Here is a 22412-nt window from a genome sequence, read left to right as displayed (position 1 = left end):
CATTATGGCTGTGGTTCTATTGTTGCAGATAGACCCCAAGAGTGAAAATCTTTGGACCTTTTTCTAGGGGTCCATTTGCAACAATAGATTTTCACTCTGGGGTTACCATCTGCAACAACACGACTCTTTCGAGAGTTATATGCAAAAATAGAATTAAAATGGTAGTTAGTTCAATTTGGTAATAATGGAGTTCTATCTGTAATTAATTAACCCTATATATTTTTTTTAAAGTCGCTGCCACTCCACCTAAGCTTCGAACTTGTCAGTGAATAGTGAAGGGTTATAATTTTTATACTCTTAACCTGTCCTAGTAGTTAATAGGGTTATAATTTTTATACTCTTTAACCTGTCCTAGTAGTTAATAGGCCGAAATCTGGATTCACGAAAATACCTTTTCTTTTATTTGCTTTGGAAATTTGTGGTCGGTAAAATTTAAACTTGAGTTGCTTTGATCTCTGTCACTACACCAAAATCGCGGTGAGTATTAAGTGTTCTAATTTAAACATATTCCTAGCATGTCTGCAGAGGCTATTCTAACTGTACCTTTAACTGTGTAATTTTATTGTTGGATTGCAGGAAGGGGTATTGTCGGAACAGTGATCCCAGGCTGCCCGGAATCCTACCAGTCATTATCAGACCAGTCCTTCGAGCAGCAGATGGGGGGGGGCGGCAGAATGTCAGAGGACCAGCACCAGAATGATCCACCACTTCAAAGACCGACGCGAACCATTCATCGCTCTACCCTCCGGAGTGGCCTACTGGAGCTACAACGACGGGGACTCCCCGGTCGTCGCTCTCAACGTCATGGACACCAGCAACACCGCCAACCAACTCGACCGCAATCACAGGGTAAGTCCCCATTAACAAGAGGATGAAATTTCACTAATTTAATCCCCCTTCAGCTTTTGGGTTTTGTGCGGAAATCCCCTTGAACTTAATTATTCCACTTAAGCCTTCCCTATCTGTGTCTCACTTAACACCATATATAACAACCAAAAATGAAAAAAACAAAAAAAGTGAAAAATAAAAACGATCAAGGTTACGTTGCGAAACCCCCAATTAGCAGTACCATATCAGCATATGCACATACACAACTAACATTTGCTTCCACGTTTTTATAGCAATTTATGCTTGCCGGCAGCCAGAGGCAGCAGAGAGGCCAGCAGGAGTTCGGACGAGGTGAGAGGGAAAGGATGCGAGAGACGGAGAGCTCCGGAAACAACATCCTCAGCGGGTTCGACACCGAGACTTTATCCAACGTGATGGGCATTAACAGACAACTCGCCGAGAAGCTCAAGGGCCGCAACGATGAGAGAGGAGAGATCGTTCGAGTCCAGGGCAGGCTCGAGGTGCTCAGACCCTCAAGAAGCGAGTCCATGGGCCGAGGAGGAGGAGGAGAAGAATATGAGTATGAAGAAGAAAGAGGAAGGGTGGTGAATGGATTGGAACAAGCTTTTTGCTCGATGAGGATCAAGGAGAACATCGGCAACCCACGCCGTGCCGATGTCTACAACCCTAATGCCCGTAGGATCACCACCCTCAACAGCCAGAAACTCCCCATCCTCTGATATCTTCGCAGTGTAAGCAAACAAATCCAAAACAATGATCTTCAAACTCTAATATTTATCTTTGATTCACTCAACCACCAATTATTTTCCAATTTAATCGACAGAACGCATTCCTCGCTCCGCTGTGGAAAGTAAACGCCCACAGCATAATGTACGTCATCCGTGGGAGCTGCAGATGCCAGGTGGTGAACAACCGCGGTCAGACTGTCTTCAACAGCGAGGTACGCCGAGGCCAAATCCTCGTCGTCCCCCAAAACTACGCTCAGTTGAAACAATCCACAAGCGACGGGTGACGATCGAGACCAACAACAACTCGATATCAAGTCCGATCGTCGGGAAAACCTCGGCCCTTGGAGGGATGCCGGGGGAGGTGCTGATGAACTCATATAGGATTTCGAGGGAGCAGGCGAGGATGGTGAAGATGAATAGAGGAGAAGAGTTTGCTGTGTTTAGTCCGAGGCCGGCTCAGCAGGAGAGGGAGAGGGATTCTGCTTAAGGCGCGAGTATGTTATCTCGGCTATGGCGGCTTTAGTTTGTATGAATATGTGTAGATGATGAGTGGAATAAAAGCTTAATGAGCTAAGAGGAGGTTGGCCGTAGCTTTGCATTATGTATGAGTCTATATATTATTATGAGTAAAAAATAGGGGCGGGGGGGGTGGCGGGGCAGAATGAATCACAGCGTAAGCTAACTTAACATTCCCTTTGCTCACGAGGGGCAATACAAAAGGAACTGCACTTGAAAGAAGCAAGGAAAACTTTCATTTGGCTTCAGTTGAATAACTCGTATTTCCATCTTTTTAACAAATTCATATTACTTGGCCTCAGTATTCTTCAAGAAATCTGTTTACAGCCTATCAAATCTTCATCTGCTCTGACAAATTTACTACAAAGCTATCCATTCTCTCAACAAAATCATCCAGAGAAGCCTCTTTGTCATTTTAATTCAAAATTGTACGTAGGCCCGTGAATCATGCAGTAGAGGATGAAAATAAATTTATTTGGGCTATAAGTAAGATTAGCTCTTTCCTATAAGAAAGGAATTCTGCCTTTGTGAGAGGCAAGCATAAAAATTCTTCCATATCCGAATAAAAGTAAAAACTACAAACTACATTATGGTCACAGTACAAAACATAGTGAAATTTCAAACCTATCTCCCATAACATGATTCAATTCTTTCATTCAAAAGAAGCATCCTGTCATCTAACCCCAGATTTGAAATGTTCAGTAACTTCACTAATGTAAATATCAGAGTATTAAAACTCAAGACAGAGAAGAGGTTAGATGAGTGCAGAGAAGCAAAAGCTACAGTGCATTGGATTATTGATCTGCTCTCACATAAACAGCAATTGAGCCTTGGATATCTCGGTCCACCTTGAAATGAGCATGGAAGAACCTCTTTATCTTCAACCACCCAAAGAAAAATGAAACAGAAGACAACACATAAGCAAAAAAAAAAAGAGCGAACAACCAAGTAAACATCTTATAGCAAAATGCTTTTACTATGTGCAGTACTTATTCGTGCTCAGGACGTTCAAGACCAATGAATCTGTATGTAACAGTGAATAATATTTTGCTCTAGTGGAAACCATTTCCAAAGTTCTAAACAGGAAAAGGATTTTTAGTTAGTTTTAGTTCAAAACTACAAATTACGGTATGTTGGTTTGCTATCTTTGGTTTATTAATTTAATTGTTGATGTATGATTAGAAATGAAACAGTAGGTAACTAGGACTAGAATATTTGCTTGCTTTGTTCAATGACAACAGAAACTTCGGTTTCTAAATTGGAATTTAGTAATTGAAAGTTAGAATTTTGAAAATGTGATATGTGATTAGAATGTGTAAGAAACAGTAAGATGCTAAGATGGTTGGCTTAATTTGGCTATGAATTTTTGTAATTTGTTTGTAAATTGATAACTTGATTCGTGTGCATGTTTGCTTATCTTTCTTTTTTTTTAATATGTGCAGTAGAAAAGGATATCGAACAATGTCTAAGAGTTCAGATCCCACTAGAGAGCATGGTATTTGGAAAGAAGAAGAATCCTATCAGTGTCTATTGCAAGTATTGCAATCACCATATTACGGCGGGTGTAACACGATTGAAATATCACTTAGCCGGTACCCCGAAAAGAGGTGAAGAAATGTGAGAAAGTTCTGGAAACAGTGAAGTAGTTTGGGGATGTTCTGAAAGGAGCCAAAGCTGTAAAAGAAAAGAAGGTTGCATTGGTTTAATCAATCGGAAGAATGGATGATGACTCAATTTAACAGGAGATATGATAGCTTCAAGGTACAAAGCGGGCATGGTAGTAGTAGTCAGGTCCAACAGTCCAGAACATTTAGTCCATTGGACCAATTTGTTAATATCTGGGGTCATCAAATGACGATAGAGAGCATGGGTCAAAAAAGAAGAAAGGGGTGTGGTGGCAGAGAAGATCAGTCGATTTATCTTTGCTAACAGGTTGTCTTTCAATAACATTAACAGCCTGTACTGGAGGAAGGGAGATGGCGAAGTATATGGGAACATTCGGTCCCAGAACAAATCTTCCATTCGGTCCCAGAACAAAGCTTCCTACTCCTTATGAGATAAGGACACTGGTGCTTAAGAAAGAAGTGGAGAATGTAGATTCTATAAAAGCAAAACATAAAAAGGCTTGGGCAAAGTATGGTTGCACTCATATGTCCAACGGATTTTTAGAGAGGAAGCGTAGGATTTTGATTAACTTCCTTGTGGACTTATCGGAAGGGACTTTTTTCTACAAGTCCATTTATGCGTCGGTGGCTATTAAGAAACAGGAAATATCTTTTTGAGTGTCTTGATCAAATGGTGGAAGAGATTGGAGAGAAGAATATTCTCTAAGTCATCGCTGATAATCATGCCTCCTATGTACTAGTCGGTAAGAAGTTAATGGAGAAGAGGAAGTCACTTTATTGGTCACCATGTGCGGCACATTGCACTGACCTCATGTTTGAGGGCACTGAGAAAATAAAAATACAACGGAACATTCTTGAAGATGCAAGTAAGTAACACAATTCATCTACAACCATTATTAGGTATTGATCTTGATGAGAAAGCACACGGATGGGAAGGAGTTATTGAGGCCCGCTATTACTCGTTTTGCCATCAAGGTTACAGAAAGCACTATGCGGCCTAGGCGTTTGACCGATGCAGTGACGCCTAGTTCCTAAGCGCCTAGGCGGGAGCTTAGGCAGCGCCTAGACGGTTTTCCTTATTTTTTATTTTTTAATTACAATGACTGATAGTAAATGCTAATGTTATAGAAAGTATAGGCGCCAGACTGAATCCTAAATGCATTTCATTCTTCATTTAAGTGGTGGTGGTGGTGGAGGATGTTTTGCTAAAAGTCGAAGGAGATAGAGGAGATGTTCATAGTTGAAGCCTAGAGGAGTTTGGAGGTCGGAGGACGTAGAGGTTGTAACGAAAAAATCACGATCCAGCCTTAAGGGGTGCAATCCACACTCCCCCAGGTGCTCCCGAACCTAAGTGGGCAGTCTAGGTACTGCCTAGCTTTAGACGTACGTCTAAACAGGCCTAGGCGTACGTCTAGGCAGGCTAGACGGAGGATTTTTAAAACATTATTTGTCATATCCTTCTTGACACTACAAAGATTGAACCTTTGTGGACCATATTCTCTTCTCAGGATTTCTAAAGAAGCAATTGGGCAAAGAAGCCGAAAAGAGTGAATGCTATGGACAAGGTTCTATGCGCTAGAGAATTCTGGAGAAAGATGGTTTTTTGCTTCACCGCCACACTTTCGCTAGTTAATGCCCGCCGAGAAATATTACAAAGGAGAAGATTGCTGATGCATGTAATGGAAAGAAGAGATTGTACATGCCTTATTGAAAGCTAAATGATTCTAGATGGACAAATATGTTGCATCAACCTGTACGTGTTGTACGTGTTGCTGCTTACTATCTTAATCCAAATTTATTTTATGGGGACAAATTTACTGAGGATTTAGAGGTGAAGAATGACTCCGCGTGTGCATGAGTCACATGATCCCCAACGAAGATGAGAACATTAGCTGATTGTGAGCTAGATGCTTACTGGGGAAAATTAGGAGAGCTTGGAACATCCATGGCTCAAAAGTCTGTAAGTAATAGTACTCTAGGTATTAATTTAATAATTATTAATTATTTCAATTTTCATTCTATAGTGATGATAGTTTCTTTTGTTGATTTGTGATGTTTGAATGTATAGTTTCTTTGTGGGAGAGATTTGGGGATGAGATTCCGAATCTAAAAAGATTTGTAGTTTGTATTCTCTCTCTCTCACTACTAGTGCATTAGGATGCGAGCGCAATTGGAGCGCTTTTGAGCAAGTACGAGGAATCTCAATTCTAAAAATTCAACTAATATCTTTTATCTCAGAAGCTTACAAGTTGTTATTCTTTGATGAAGGTCCACTCAAAAAAGAGACGTCGTCTGGAGCAGGAGCACCTTAGTTCTCTTGTTTATGTCATGTGCAATATCAAGCTAAGAGAAAGAAATATGCGGAGTGATAAACACGTAAAATATGCATTATCTTAGTGTGTTTCAAGCATGATTTACGAGCGTTTGATGCATATTTCGTGTTTAGATCGAGGATACTGCTGTTGTTTGTGTTCTTATATGTAGGTATTGGCTCAAGATTGAAAGATTTGATGATCGTTGGAAGTTTTACAAGAGTTTGAAGCAATAACAAGATTTTGAAGGCATGGTTCGTGAAGAAAATGGATGCACGAGTATGAAGAACTGGAATTTCGACCATGATGCAGTTTGAATCAAGAAAAACTCAAAAGATGAAAGTTGTAGATCTCTTCAACAGGATTCCAATGCAACTTGAATCACCTCATTCCGAGGTCGGACGCAAAAGTTATAGCCAAAATACCGAAAACTGAAGAAACAAGCACAAAATCAGCAAAACAGCCCCTACCACACCCTGGTGTGGTGCAGACCACACCGGTGGCGCGGGAATTATTTATTTTCCAGATTTTTGGGGACATATAAATAGATGTTTTGACTTAGGGTTTTGGAATATCTTTTGTTTTCTTCTTTTGAAAGTTTTGATCTTTAAACTTAATTTTTAGTGTTTTAATTTTGTTGATTCGCTTGATCACCGTATTAGCAATCATAGGTAATTAATTGAAGGACTGAAAGGTGAAGATTAATACCGGATCTCTAGAAATTAAGCAGGGGGCTTGAACCACGAAAGTAGGCTAGATTCCTTGGGAATTTGATTTGGATTAGCATAAAGCTTAATGGGTTTAATTTAATCTTGATTCTACGAAAGTAAGTTAATTGAGATTGATTAGGCACGATCTTTAGACATTGAAAGAGGCTTTAGATTAATTTAGGCTAATTCACCCTTTCTAGATTAAACCAACACCAAGAATTGAAATAATTCATCATTGAACACCTAAGTTGTGGTGATAACCCAATCCTAGTCCTTCATTATATTGAATTCCATCCGATTAGTTGTTTATTTTATTTCTTTTATTAAATCTCTTCTAATTTACTCATTGATTTAGCTAGTCGAATCTCTTCTAATTCACTCATTAGATTTAGCTAGTCGAATAACGTGAGATTTGGTAATTAACCCTAGTCCTTGTGGGATCGACCTTGATAGCTACAACGAGTCTGTGCGCTTGCGGATTTTGCCTATCAAGTTTTTGGCGCCGTTGCCGGGGACTACGGTGTTAATATTGAGTGCTTACGTTATTAAGCTAGACTAGATTTTTTTTATTTCTCTTTGCTTCTCACTTTCTTTTATGCAAGGGAATCAAACAGAAGTAAACGACGAAAACAATCCTGAACTATCGGTGACTCTTGCAAACATAAGAAGGTCTATAAAGGAGCAAAGGAACACAGAACAAGCTATGATGGGAGATCAAAATCAACTACTTAAGGATTTCGCAGCCCCAAATGCTCAAGGCACACAGTCAAGCATTACAAGGCCCAATGTTGAAGCTAATAACTTTGAGCTGAAACCATCACTGCTCTCAATGGTTCAACAGAATCAGTTTGGAGGAGGTGCTACTGAAGACCCGAACCTCCACCTATCGATTTTCTTGGAGTATTGCGACACTTTGAAACTTAATGGAGTGACCAATGATGCTATTCGACTCAGATTATTTCCGTTCTCTCTAAGGGACAAGGCTAGGGCTTGGTTGCACTCATTGCCAGCTGGGTCCATCACCACTTGGGATCAATTGTCCAGAGTATTTCTTGCAAAGTATTTTCCTCCAAGTAAAACAGCACAGATGAGGAACCAGATCACAAGCTTTGTACAGAAGGAAGGAGAGTCACTTTATGAAGCTTGGGAACGCTACAAGGAATTATTGAGGATGTGCCCTCACCATGGACTGGAGAAGTGGTTAATTGTTCACACCTTCTACAACGGGCTCACTTACAACACACGGATGACTGTTGATGCTGCTGCAGGAGGAGCTTTGATGAACAAAACAATAGACGAGGCATACACTCTCATTGAAGACATGGCTCAGAATCACTATCAATGGGCGAACGAGCGTGCTCCTCAGACATCAAAAGGAGGCAAGTATGAAATAGATGCTTTAGACCATATATCCTCTAAAGTTGATGCTTTATTTAAGAAAGTTGAAGGTTTGAGTATTAATTCTGTGGCGTCTACTTTAATTTCATGGTGAGATATGTGGTTATGTGGGTCATTCTGCACTTCAATGTCAATTAGGAAACCCCACATCCATTGATACTTCTGGTAATGAGCAAGTTAACTATGTTAATAACTTTAATCAGAAGGGAGACCCATTCTCCAACACTTATAATCTGGGGTGGAGGAATCATCCTAATTTATCTTATAGAAACCCACCTGGAAATCCCATGCCCGCATCTAATTTTGGTCCACCTGGTTTTCGTGCTCATCAATCCAATTTCCCTTCTCAAAAGTCAAATTTGGAAAATATGATGAAGAAGTTTGTGACGACTCAATCAAAATTGAATGAAAAGTTTAAGCAGCAACAACAAACCACGAATGAGGTGGTAAAACAATTGGCCTCTAAGATGGATTCCCTAGCTACGCATAACAAGATGTTAGAGACACAAATCACCCAATTGGCACAAAATGTTAGCTTTTCCTCTAGGCCTTCAGGCATGTTACCTGGACAACCCGAGACAAATCCCAGGAGTCATGTGAATGCTATAACTCTAAGAAGTGGAAAACAATATGAGGGACCCAAGATGAAGGAAAATGATGAGGTGGATGGTCATCATGAAGAAAAAAATGAAAACGTGATAGATGTGGATAATGAGACCCAAACGCAAGAAGAAGAAAAAGTTGAAAAATATGTGGCCCCCGCTCCTTACAAGCCTCCTCTACCCTTTCCACAAAGGTTAGCTAAGGCTAAGTTAGAAAAGCAGTTCGGAAAATTTTTGGAGATTTTGAAAAAGTTGCACATCAATATCCCGTTCACTGAAGCTATCTCTCAAATGCCTTCTTATGCTAAGTTCTTGAAAGAGATCCTATCTAACAAAAGGAAGTTGGAAGAATACGAGACTGTGGCCCTTACTGAGGAGTGTAGTGCTATCATCCAGAATAAGCTGCCTCCTAAGCTTAAGGATCCAGGTTCATTTTCTATTCCTTGTGTTATTGGTAATGTCTCTATTAACCGTGCTTTGTGTGATTTAGGTGCAAGCGTAAGTTTGATGCCGATGTCTATTTGTAAGAAGCTTGGCATAGGTGATTTGAAGCCAACCACGATATCACTCCAATTGGCGGATCGATCGGTAAAATATCCGGTAGGTATACTTGAAGATGTACCTATCCAGGTCGGTAAGTTCTTTATCCCGGTCGATTTCGTTATCTTGAAAATAGAAAAAGATTCTAACATTCCAATTATTTTAGGAAGACCCTTCCTTGCTACTGCAGGTGCTATAATTGATGTTAAAAATGGAAGGCTTTCTTTAAATATTGGAGGGGAGACGGTAGAATTTGATTTAAGTAATACTATGAAACTCCCTCTAACTGATAAAATTTGTTACAGGGTCGACGTCATTGACAAGTGTACACATGAGCAAATTGCAAACAATTACTCAGCTGATCCACTTGAGAAATGTTTGGTAAGTGATGGTTCAATAAATGATGAAGACCCCGAGGTAGCCGCGTATGCTCAATCTTTAGAATCAACATCAACTGCTCCACTTCGAAATGCAAAGCTTGAAAGATTGATGCTAGAGCCAAAAGGTTCTATTTGTGAAGAGGATAATGCACCAAAGGTAGAATTAAAACCCCTCCCTTCCTCTTTAAGGTATGAATTTCTTGGCCCTGATTTTACTTATCCTGTGATTGTGAATGCATGTCTGAATGAAAATGAAACTGATAAGTTGCTTAGAACACTTAGGATGCATCGCAAGGTCATAGGATACACCATGAACGACATTAAGGGAATTAATCCATCAATTTGCATGCATAGAATTCTCTTGGAAGATGATCATAAACCCTCTATAGAACACCAACGTAGATTAAATCCTAACATGACAGAAGTGGTTAAAAAAGAAGTGCTTAAGCTACTAGATTCTGGGGTAATCTATCCTATTTTTGATAGTGAATGGGTTAGCCCGGTTCATGTGGTTCCTAAAAAGGGAGGTGTGACCGTAGTTAAGAATGCAAATAACGAACTTATCCCTACTAGGACGGTTAGGACGGTTACGGGTTGGAGGATGTGTATTGATTATAGGAAATTGAACAAGGCAACCCGAAAAGATCATTTTCCACTTCCCTTTATAGACCAGATGTTGGAAAGGTTGGCTAGGCATTCATATTTTTGTTATTTAGATGGCTATTCGGGATTTTTCCAAATTCCTATCCATCCTAGTGACCAGGAAAAGACCACTTTTACCTGTCCCTATGGGACCTTTGCTTATAGGCGCATGCCTTTTGGTCTTTGCAATGCCCCCGCCACTTTTCAACGATGTATGATGGCCATTTTCTCTGATTTTATAGAGGATATTATGGACGTGTTTATGGATGACTTCTCCGTGTATGGAACTACTTTTGATGGTTGTTTATCTAACTTGTCTCGAGTGTTGCAGCGTTGCGAAGAAGTTAATTTAGTCCTAAATTGGGAGAAATGTCATTTTATGGTAAGGGATGGAATAGTTCTAGGGCACAAGGTATCCGAGGGCGGAATTGAGGTTGATCGATCAAAAGTGGAAGTCATTGAAAAATTGCCTCCACCAACGTCGGTTAGGGGAGTAAGAAGTTTCTTGGGACATGCCGGTTTCTATCGGCGTTTCATCAAAGATTTCTCAAAAATTTCAAAACCCTTAACTAACCTTCTTCTTAAAGATGCTACCTTTGATTTCACTGATGAATGTCTTGATGCTTTTTGCAGGTTGAAAGAAGCATTGATAACAGCTCCTATTATGCAACCGCCGGACTGGAATCTCCCATTTGAAGTCATGACTGATGCAAGTGATTATGCGGTTGGTGCTGTGTTGGGCCAAAGGAAGAACAAGATAGTTCATGCAATTTATTATGCTAGTCGCACTCTTGATGAAGCCCAAGTTAACTACGCTACCACTGAAAAGGAGCTATTAGCAGTTGTATTCGCCTTTGACAAGTTAACTACATAGTATGTGGAGTTTTGCCTCCAGATCTGAGCTATCAACAGAAAAAGAAGTTCTTTGCTGACTTGAAGTATTATTTTTGGGATGAACCATTTCTATACAAACGGTGCGTTGATGGGATGTTTAAAAGGTGCGTTCCTGAAGATGAGGTTACAAGTATTCTCCATCATTGCCATTCATCTTCCTACGGGGGACATGCAAGCACTTCAAAGACAGCTGCAAAAGTTCTACAATCAGGGTTTTATTGGCCAAGTCTCTTCCGGGATGCAAATCAGTTTGTGAAATCTTGTGATAATTTTCAGAGAACCGGGAACATTTCGAAGCGACATGAGATGCCTTTACACTCGATCTTGGAAATTGAGGTCTTTGATGTGTGGGGGATAGATTTCATGGGACCGTTTCTGTCATCGTGTAACAAGTTCATTTTAGTGGCGGTGGACTACGTCTCCAAGTGGGTAGAAGCGATAGCATCCCCCATCAACGATGCCAAAGTTGTTGTGAAACTATTCAAGAACGTTATTTTTCCAAGATTTGGGGTGCCATGGACGATAATCAGTGATGGAGGTTCACACTTCATTGAAAGAAAATTCGAAGCTCTTTTAAGACAATATGGGGTCACTCATAAAGTTGCCACACCATATCATCCTCAAACTAGTGGTCAAGTGGAAGTTTCGAATCGTGAAATTAAGAGTATTTTGGAGAAAACAGTTAATCGTTCAAGAAAGGATTGGTCTATAAAACTCACGGATGCCTTATGGGCCTATCGAACTGCCTACAAAACACCCATAGGTATGACACCATTCAAATTGGTATATGAAAAATCGTGTCATCTCCCGGTTGAGTTAGAGCACAAAGCGTATTGGGCTATCAAACTCCTCAATTTTGATATGAAGACCGCAGGTGAGAAAAGAAAGCTTCAACTTCATGAGCTAGATGAGCTGCGTTTGGATTCGTATGAGAATGCTCGCATTTATAAAGAGAGGACTAAACGATGGCACGACAAGAATAATCTTCGAAGAGATTTTAATCAAGGAGATATGGTGCTACTTTTCAACTCTCGTTTGAAGCTTTTTCCGGGCAAGCTCAAGTCTAGGTGGTCCGGACCTTTTCAAATCCGTGAGGTTTTTCCTAGTGGAGTTGTTGAAGTTTGGAGTGAAACAACGGGATCTTTCAAGGTGAATGGGCAACGATTGAAGCACTACATTGTAGGGGAACAACACGAGAAAGGGGTCACGTATACCCTTTCAGATCCCCCTTCGTCGGATAATTAAAAGAAAAAGGGGTCGAGCTCATGACCATAAACGAGCGCTTCTTGGGAGGCAACCCAAGTTTTCATCCACTTTATTTATCTTATTTTATTTTTTTTATTTTTTTTTAGGCAATTGGATCGGCACAAATTTAACTTATAACATTTTCAATCATGCAGGTAAAAAAAAAAAAAAAAAAAAGACTGCAGAAAAAGGAGTTCAAATGGGAGGGCAGACTCTACCACACCCAGGGGTGGTGTACACCACCCCCACGGTCTACAGGAAGAAAAGAGTCCAGAGCCTACCACACCTGTGTACCACACGCGTGGCTTGAGAAAAAAAAAGGAAAAGAAAAATTCCCCCCTTCTCTTTCGTTCCAAACCCCAGCTCTCACAATTTCTTTGCCCTAACCCAAATCGACAACCCATCAGAGACCACCGCCTCTCCTCTTCGATCAAACGCCGCCGCCCCTCTTCGATTCCCAACCCGACCGCCATCCTTCGCGATCAACAGCCGCCGCCCTGAATCCTTCTTCGACCACCAGCGAACCACCCCCATCCTTCATCACCTCCGACCAGATCGCTGTCCTAAACTCCGCCTTCACCCTTCACCATCATCTCTGCCGCCCTAAATCCCTCTCCGACCGTCGCTTCATCCTTTCTCCGACCAAACCTCGTTTTTCCCCTCTATCGCCGGCCTCCACACCGCCGTTCCACCAATTCCGACCATCTCCGCCATCAACCATCGCCGGCCATCTCCGCCGCCCTGAATCCTTCTTCGACCACCAGCGAACCACCCTCATCCTTCATCACCTCCGACCAGATCGCTGTCGAATCTCTGTTCCTCGACCAAAGACCCAACAGCTGCCGCCCTCAACCCCTCTTCGACAAAACTCTGCACCTCTCCCTTCGTCCTCAACACTAGGAACGCTGCATCACCTCTTCGGCCACTGATCAGCAAACAACCACCACCATCTCGCCCCGGACAATAGCCAGCCTTGGCGTCACCTTCAACAGTTATTCTGACCTGCTGCCAACTCAAGACTACATGGGACCTAAGCGCGCACGGCCTAAGCAGGGAGCTTCAATTTCTACAGCGCGACGACGCAAAGGTAACTCTCCTCCTCCCCAAAATCCTCATGGTATAGAATTTGTCAATGCACAGCAACAATCTAGATATAATACATTGGTTAAGCGGGGAATTCTGAGTACCCGTTATTTGGATGAAAATTGTTTGCGTGAATTAGGACTGTGGGAAGATGTTTCATACCTCCTTGGACGGGTTGGTTGGTTAAATTTTGTAAAGGCTAAACATCCCACGTACGAGCGTATTACTCTCGAATTTTTGAGTTCTCTTGATGCTGTTTTATTTAATGGTGAGGGCGTAAAGGAAGGGAAAATCACTTTCAGGCTATTTAACCAGTCTCACACACTTACATTAGCACAATTAAATCAGATATTTGGTTTTCCGGAGGGTGGGGTTAGAATTGTTCCTAAAAACTTTAACTTGACCCCATTTTGGACTTCAATCGCACGCTCTACCACTCAAAGACCTTATGATCCCTCCTTGTCACGAGCCTCTGCTGTTTATAACCCATGCTTTAGATATTTACAGAGGTTCATGACTTTTACCATTTTCGGTCGAGGCGAGAGTGATGGAATCATGTGTCAGAGAGAACTTTACTTTTTATGTGCCATGGTTGAGGGACATAAGGTTGACACAGGCGCTTTTATGATTCATCATATGTGTCGTGCAGCGAGAGCAACGAGCGAAAAAATTGTTTTTGGTAGCTTGATTACCACTTTAGCTTCTGGGATGGGTTTAGGAGAGCTTGTTAAAGGACTCCATCCTTTAAATCCTAGCACCTCATTTGACCTCGATGCTTGTGTTCATATGAAATTGATTAGTAATAAGGGCAATAGGTTATGGTTATGTTTTCAAGACAATTATCTCTTCCCACTACCTGATCCTGTTCGCACAATAATCCATGATCGCACCAATTGGTGCTACCTCACATCTGATTTTATGAATTATGATGGTCACGAGGTTATACCAGCTGAGGATGCTGACACGGTACCCCCGATCCCTATTCAGGCTGAGCCTACAAGGGGAACTAACTCTTTCCATCATCCTGATTGGTCAGCAGAATTATCAGCTATCCATATTTCTCTTGTCTCTCTTACTAACCGTGTAGGTGCCATCGAGGAAGAGCAACAACGTCAAGGACAACTACTGGACTCGATACACTACATGATGCAGTCTTTTCACGAGCGACAGCTCCGACAGGATGCCTCTGCGCCGCCTCCTTCTGACTAGTGAGTTGGTATGTTTCCTGCACCCTTGTACTAATTTCTTTTTTTTTACATTGAGGACAATGTCGATCTTAAGCTTGGGGGTGTGGGTTGTTCATGCATTGATTGCCTGTCTATAATTGCCTATTTTTCTTTTATTTTAGTTTTTCTTTTGCTTTGTTTCTTAATTCAAAAAAAACAAAAAAACAAAAAAACAAAAAAACAAAAAAAAACAAAACGAAAACAAAAACAATTAGGGAAATGATCTCCTGATGATGACATGAATGCTTAACCTTTATCGATCATTGAACTAGATAGATGCTCATTAATTGGGACTTAACAACTTCTTATACCATCTTTCAGCTGATTCTCAAAGGCTTTTGATTACAAGTTAACAATATGGGAGAACCAGACTTGAATGTTCTCTTTTCTTATAGGTTTTAGCATTTATGTGGCTAGCGTCATAACCATTACTCTATTGAGACAAGAGGGGAATTAAATTTGGTAGACAAATAAAACCCGTGAGATTTTGAGCCTGAAAATTGGATGCATTGCATATCCAATCATTATTTTCTTTGCTTGTGTGATATTCTCCAATGGTGTAGGATACTAGAACTTGCATTGAATCTCTTCAAGGCCACATATAACTTTTGTATGCATAAAAGGTGATTAAGGCGCTCAGACGAGAGCTTGACGAGAGTAACAGGAAGGCTAGGAGGCTGGATGACGCTCTCTAGGAAAGGGACCGCACCACAGTACCGATTTTATTCCGATTTTATTAAACCCACATATGTAACCTTCAAAATCTGATTTTATTCCTTACCCATTGCCTAAGCTAGTGGAGCACATTTTATGATACAATGAGTTATGTGAGTAATGTGGTGTAAGCTTGGGGGTGTGAAAGTAGGCGTTTGCTTCCCTTTTCATAATTCTTTCGAAAAAAAAAAAGAAAAAAAAAAGATGAATAAAGTTGTCATCTTTATGGTGTATGTAATTGCGGGTGTCAAAAGAATTTATTATGGCATACTAAAAGGAGTAGTTGGAAGAAGTTCTTTAATAGATGATGGAGTTTGTGTAGATGTCATTGATCTTACTTTGAGATATAATCTTTTGCAATCATAGCTCCACTAGTGATAGGCTTTCAACCAATTCCAAATATATATCCTACCTTTTGACCCTAGCCCCGTTACAACCAATAAAAGACCTCATGATTTTGTTGCATGCATTAGTTTTCGAAGTGGTGGAGAATTGAGATGAAATGCAAGCTTATGGATTGAATACATCCATTCGGAAGAATTTTGAGCGATACAATCCCATCCTTAAATACATGAGAGATTGAGAGTCCACTTATCCTAAAGTGAGGTCTACCAATTTAACTACCTGAAGGTCTCAATTTTAGTACTTTGGGATTGAAGCTAGTTACATGAATTTCTTTTTCCTACTTTGACTTGAGAATTGGATAGGATGGCTATCCTTGACTTGTGACGCTTGTGATCGTAAATAAATTTTGAAATGTGATTTTGTTGAGAGTTTTGGAAATTAATTTGTTAAGTCCCGATGAAAAGTATTTGTTTTGTGATATGTTTGATATTGGTTAAAGGATTGATGAGGGGGTGATCCCTACTCTATTTGGCTTCCACTCCTCCTATTTTCTTTATTGTCTATTTGCTTGAGGACAAGCAAAAGTCTAAGCTTGGGGGAGTTGATAAACACGTAAAATATGCATTATCTTAGTGTGTTTTAAGCATGATTTACGAGTGTTTAATGCATATTTCGTGTTTAGATCGAGGATACTGCTGTGGTTTGTGTTCTTATATGTAGGTATTGGCTCAAGATTGAAAGATTTGATGATCGTTGGAAGTTTTACAAGAGTTTGAAGCAACAACAAGATTTTGAAGGCATGGTTCGTGAAGAAAATGGATGCACGAGTATGAAGAACTGGAATTTCTACCATGATGCAGTTTGAATCAAGAAAAACTCAAAAGATGAAAGTTGTAGATCTCTTCAACAGGATTCCAATGCAACTTGAATCACCTCATTCCGAGGTCGGACGCAAAAGTTATAGCCAAAATACCGAAAACTGAAGAAACAAGCACAAAATCAGCAAAACAGCCCCTACCACACCCTGGTGTGGTGCAGACCACACCGGTGGCGCGGGAATTAGTTATTTTCCAGATTTTTGGAGACATATAAATAGATGTTTTGACTTAGGGTTTTGGATATCTTTTGTTATGTTCTTTTAGCCATCAACTAGCAACTATTCTAGGGTTCAAGTATTGAAGGAAGACATTAATCTCTTGTAGAAGATTGGATTGCAAGTTCTTATTTTGAAGATTTCAATTGAAAGACGGGTTAATTCTTTCCTCTCTTTGATTTATTTCTTCTTATGATTGATTTGCATAATTATTTGATGTCTTCTCTTATTCCAATCATGTGTGAGTAGATTTCTTGTCTAGGATTGGGAAAGAACCCAATTTTTTGGTGATTGATGATGAATTAATATATGTTCTTGGTGAAAGTTTAGATCTTTAAACTTAATTTCTAGTGTTTTAATTTTGTTGATTCGCTTGATCACCGTATTAGCAATCATAGGTAATTAATTGAAGGACTGAAAGGTGAAGATTAATACCAGATCTCTAGAAATTAAGCAGGGAGCTTGAACCACGAAAGTAGGCTAGATTCCTTGGGAATTTGATTTGGATTAGCATAAAGCTTAATGGGTTTAATTTAATCTTGATTCCACGAAAGTAGGTTAATTGAGATTGATTAGGCACGATCTTTAGACCTTGAAAGAGGCTTTAGATTAATTTAGGCTAATTCACCCTTTCTAGATTAAACCAACACCAAGAATTGAAATAATTCATCATTGAACACCTAAGTTGTGGTGATAACCCAATCCTAGTCCTTCATTATATTGAATTCCATCCGATTAGTTGTTTATTTTATTTCTTTTATTAAATCTCTTCTAATTTACTCATTAGTTTAGCTAGTCTAATAACGTGAAATTTGGTAATTAACCCTAGTCCCTGTGGGATCGACCTTGATAGCTATAACGAGTCTGTGCGCTTGCAAATTTTGCCTATCACGGAGGAAGCGAAAGACGGATCCGATTTTGTTGGATGAGATATCCCCCAATGATGAGTGGTTAGTCGAGGAGGAGCCTTGTCTTCCGACCGATCCGAGCTGGCTAGATGGTGATGACGGGGATAGGGAGCATCTCAATGTTGCAACAATTAATAATCTAGCTACTGTGGAAGAAGGCAATGATGATGCTCCAACGGCAAAGAAACAAAGAGTTGATGGTTCTGGTAAGATTCCTAGGAACTTCAATGTTATGCTTATTTGCATGAATACTCGAGTTTTTTAGTGAAATTATTTCTACAACATCCTCCACGCAAAAAGGAAAAGAGATCGCCACAGAAGATGAGGTGGATCCCGAAGATGTTTGAGATGAGGATGAATTGGTTATTTTTTGAGAAATGGATCTAAAGGATGGAGTTATTTTGTAGGACTTATAAATGTTTGAGAGTTGAAAGTGTTTGGTTTTGTTTAGACTCAGTTTTTTTTTTTTTTTGCTTTAAACTTGGCGATGTTGACGTATTTGATCATTTGATAATACATTTTGGAATGGTTGTTAGTCATATTGGACTAACTTTTGTTTAGATATCGTGATACTATATTTCTATTTTTGATAACTGTGATGTTATGTTCGAGAAGTTTGATGATCCTAAGTATTAAAGTTGTTAATGAATTATTAGAATTTATCAAATATCTAAATGATTAATAAACAATATAACCTACATTATGCGTCATGTTTTTTTGTGTTTTTTTCATTAGCCCTTAACAGGAGATCGGGTGTTACATAACCCATTTTCGTTATTTTCAACATTGGTTGTGTATAAACCCCCTATACTATTGCCCAGTTCTGAATAGACTCATTGTAATTCTATTGTGCAGACACCCCTCCAGTGAATTTGTTTTTTTTTTTTTACTCTTCTACCCTCAGGAGGCCGATTTGTGTGAAAACAATTTTCTTTCTCTCTGGCAGTAAAAGAATCAAGAAAAATACACTCCGGAGTCGTCTATCTGCAACAATAGAACTGTAGGGGTCTTCTGCAGTTGGGCAACAGTACAGGGGTCCTTTCACAATTAACCCAAAATGTAAAGACATGAAAATTTGAAGGTTACAATAGTATGAAAAGCAGACTCTCATGTAAATGCAACTTCTTAAGTTTTAACAAACTTTCAAATTCAAAGACAAACATGGAATCTTCAAATGCCTACTGCAATTCTTACCTCGTTGAAGGAATGTGACATGAGAAGGTCACGTAGATGTCTTTCTTCAGAGTCGAATAGTACAATGTGACTGGGTAGTGCTGAATTATTTAGCATGTCAGTTACAAAGTAAAATGGGTCTGTCAAGAAACGATTTGACTCATCCAATATGCCCTTGTTTTCACTGAAAAATGCAAAACTAGAGTAAATTCCACAGTGATATTTGAAAACGAACATCTATAACACTAAGAAAGATCATGTCTCCCTTTTGTTTTCAAATTTCAATAAATCTAACCCAATTTATTTATATTCAGTCATCAAATAATTCCACAAATTTAATTCTCTTTTTTCTCTAAGCACAGAATAAAAAGCCTTGACTCCAAGTACAGATTACAGCTTTCAATCTAAAAAAGAACCAAACCTTTTACTATGATAACTAAAAAGGTATATCTGAACAGATAGATAAGAAATTATACTTGCATAGGTTCTTATGTAATCATAAACGAATTATTTTACATAGTAAAATAAAAGAGGAAGAAAATAAAATAGGAAGCCCATCAAGCAAGAATTGCAATTTAATTAGGATGATTTTCAAAAAATGACAAGATGTATGACTGAAACTCGCAACTTTCATATCATCATATGGATATATGATGCAGCCTTTGAGGCATATAACATATGCTCGAAAACTTTGTATAAACAAAAAGTATAGTATAAGGTTGACAGGAATGCAAAAAAAATCACCTTGGGGTGCAGTCCAAAAAGCGCATTGGCAGATTCTGGTGTAGAGTAGAGTAATAGGGTGTTGCATGACAAGGCATTAGGAACAGAATGCTGTCCACCTTCCCATCTTTGGCCTCTTTGGACAGATAGTACATCACATCTTCACTTCCCCTCTGGCTGGCAAAGTTGCATGTAAGTATCATTAAACATAATACAATTACCCTGACCCAGCCCTAACCAAGACCCCTAGTCAATGTTAAATAAAGCAAGGAAGTAAGAAACTAAGGGGTTGTTTGGTTTGCTGCAAAAATGAAAGTTCAGCAAATGTAGTAGCAATTTGCAGGAAATCTACATCAAGGCTAATCTTTGGATATCAGCAGTTTTATTGTGGAAAATGTATCTTCAATTGAAAATTCATTGTCTGGGTTGAATTTACTGTAGTTCTTTTTTCAGATCATAACTTCACTTACGTTTCCTAATTACAATAGTGCCAATAAATCTGACCGCCCTATTTGCTTCTGCAACTCTATTTCCTCTCAGCCAAACAGCCTAAGGTACTCAAGGAACTATCAGAACTATAAACAGAAACTAGGCTTACCTGATGAACCAAGCTCATGTATAATGCCATTGGGAGATTAGTGACAAGAAGGAAGAAAACAGTCAACTGACGTCTTGAAGGGCATCTAGTTGGAGAGTGACCCTTTTTACTTTCTGTATCTGAAAAATCGGGCTTCGACATGGCAGCTAATGAATACCCAGAGAACATTAATGCTATGGGAAGCACAGGCAAGACAAACCTGAAACATTCAATCCTGTCATCATTTGAAGAAAATATAGAAAAACCAGCTCTTGCAATATTGTGATCCAACAGTATACCTGAATTCTTTGTGACCTTGAATGCTATAGAGTCCTAGAACCCAGAGAATTAGACCAGAAAGCCTCCATTCTTTTGACTTATATATACCCATTACAGAAATAGGTATAAAGGTTAAAAGCATGACTGAAAAACCCTGAGTGAAATACCAATGCCATTTATGGGTTCCATAATAATCCCCTCCAGAAGAAAGGAAGTTAAATTTAAGAAAATTAAGAGGCACAAAGACCCAAGAACTGTACATCCACCAATCCACCAAAAAGATGAGTGCAAGCACAAGAAACCTGCAATAAAAAATTAGAAGAAAATAACAAAAATGTCAGACACTAGATAGTGTGTGAGCTCATATAATAAGTACCTTATGAACTATTTAGTTTCTTCCTTGGTCTCTGATGATAACAATAGTTAATAAGTGCTACACAATTTGTGACTCACTTATTCAATTTTCTCATGAATTGAAAGTATTGTGAAGCATTAAAATATGAGTTTACATTAAAATATGAGTTTTCTTTTAATTTTTAGATTTACTAAGTTTAAAGAAACTGAACCAAGGACAAATTAGGAAATCGCTAATCTGCGCCTAATGATATCATCTTCATGCATTTAATTGTTAGCGCTAAAGAAACTTTCTTCGCAAGTTTGAAAATATGTTTTTGAGGGAACAAAACTTTCAAAACAAACGATTTAGTGTAAGAGGAAAGGGGAAAAACCCATATTTAAGTTGAAGTATGTCAAACCAGGAAACTGTCAAGTATTAATTAATAACCATAACAAAGTTTCAATTTCTTCAAGCAAAATTTGACTTAAATATGGCAAAGTACTATCTCAGTCAACTAAATTCACTTTCAATTGCAAAATTAAGTTCTTTAAAAGAGAATTTAGCATGTAGTTCAAAAAATAACAAAGTAAGAAAGTCTCTGTGTTCAGTAATTACCTACCCGATAGGGACTACCTCAAGAAATAGGAACCCCAATCTACCTTGCATCTCCAATAACTCCATAACCCCAATATACACCCAAGTGACAGCACTCGTTGGACGAACACCACAAGCCAATGCTGCCACAAACAAACCCAAAACCCTTGAAGAAAACCAAACTTTCTTAGAAGGAGAAGCTCTATAAGAAAACCAGTAGTACAATCCCACAATAGTCAGCACTGTCTCCAAGCTATTTGATAGAGTTCTTGTTGTGCAGTAAAACACAAACCAATTTGCCAGTTGACAAAACAGCTGTATACTACCATCAAGGATCACAAGTACACAACTTCAACCCAAAACAAAGGTGTTAATCGCCCTGAACCTAAAGGCCTGCTGATTGGGGTTAATGTGATGTAAGGGAAGGTTGGGGATGCATTAACTATTACACAGAGACAATTTTACCCTTCCATCAACATGAGATCCAACTGGGTGAAATAACATGTTGGAAAAAATGCCTCAAACTTTCATTAGTGTTTACTTTAGTACCTTCCGTGACATCACTGTTCAGAATACTACTTAAAACACATCAGAGGATTATAACGTAGTTATATAATTGGATGTTACAGAGTACAAAGAAACTCCCCTGAATTTCTTTCTTCCCGCTTAAGCTATTTAACACTGAACCCATTAAAATTACAAGCAGTAATCCATTTCTTCATTGTCCCAAACACAAGTGACTAATTTTTGGCATTAAACTGTAGGAAAAAAGCAACCCCTATAACAATATTTACTAGTCACAACCAAAATGGTGAATTTAATGGGCATTAGTGTCATTTCATCGCATCTTTGTTAAGTGAACGAGATAAACTAATCTTTGTGATATTTATTGGGAAAATTTAAACTCAGCATATTAAAG

General features: G+C 39.2%; 1 protein-coding gene and 1 pseudogene across 1 annotated transcript in view; one reads left to right on the top strand and one right to left on the bottom strand.

Annotated features, from left to right (window-relative positions):
* LOC109831043 overlaps positions 1-2148 on the top strand; it is a 2591-nt pseudogene extending 443 nt beyond the window's left edge.
* The window catches only part of LOC109851546 (GPI mannosyltransferase 3), a 20840-nt gene continuing 976 nt past the window's right edge, over positions 2549-22412 (bottom strand). Inside the window, exons 4-9 of the mRNA XM_020421740.1 lie at positions 21519-21808; positions 20583-20864; positions 20305-20503; positions 19728-19879; positions 19005-19167; positions 2549-2971 (exon numbers count right to left, since the gene is read on the bottom strand). Coding sequence (XP_020277329.1) covers positions 2888-2971; positions 19005-19167; positions 19728-19879; positions 20305-20503; positions 20583-20864; positions 21519-21808 — 1170 coding nt within the window. The 3' untranslated portion in view covers positions 2549-2887. The remainder of the gene's footprint in view (positions 2972-19004; positions 19168-19727; positions 19880-20304; positions 20504-20582; positions 20865-21518; positions 21809-22412) is intronic.

The sequence above is a fragment of the Asparagus officinalis genome, chromosome 1 (assembly GCF_001876935.1).
Source record: "Asparagus officinalis chromosome 1, Aspof.V1, whole genome shotgun sequence".
NCBI classification, from domain to species: domain Eukaryota; kingdom Viridiplantae; phylum Streptophyta; class Magnoliopsida; order Asparagales; family Asparagaceae; genus Asparagus; species Asparagus officinalis.
The sequence above is the reverse complement of the archived record's forward strand: the minus strand, read 5'-3'. Positions and strand labels throughout refer to the sequence as shown.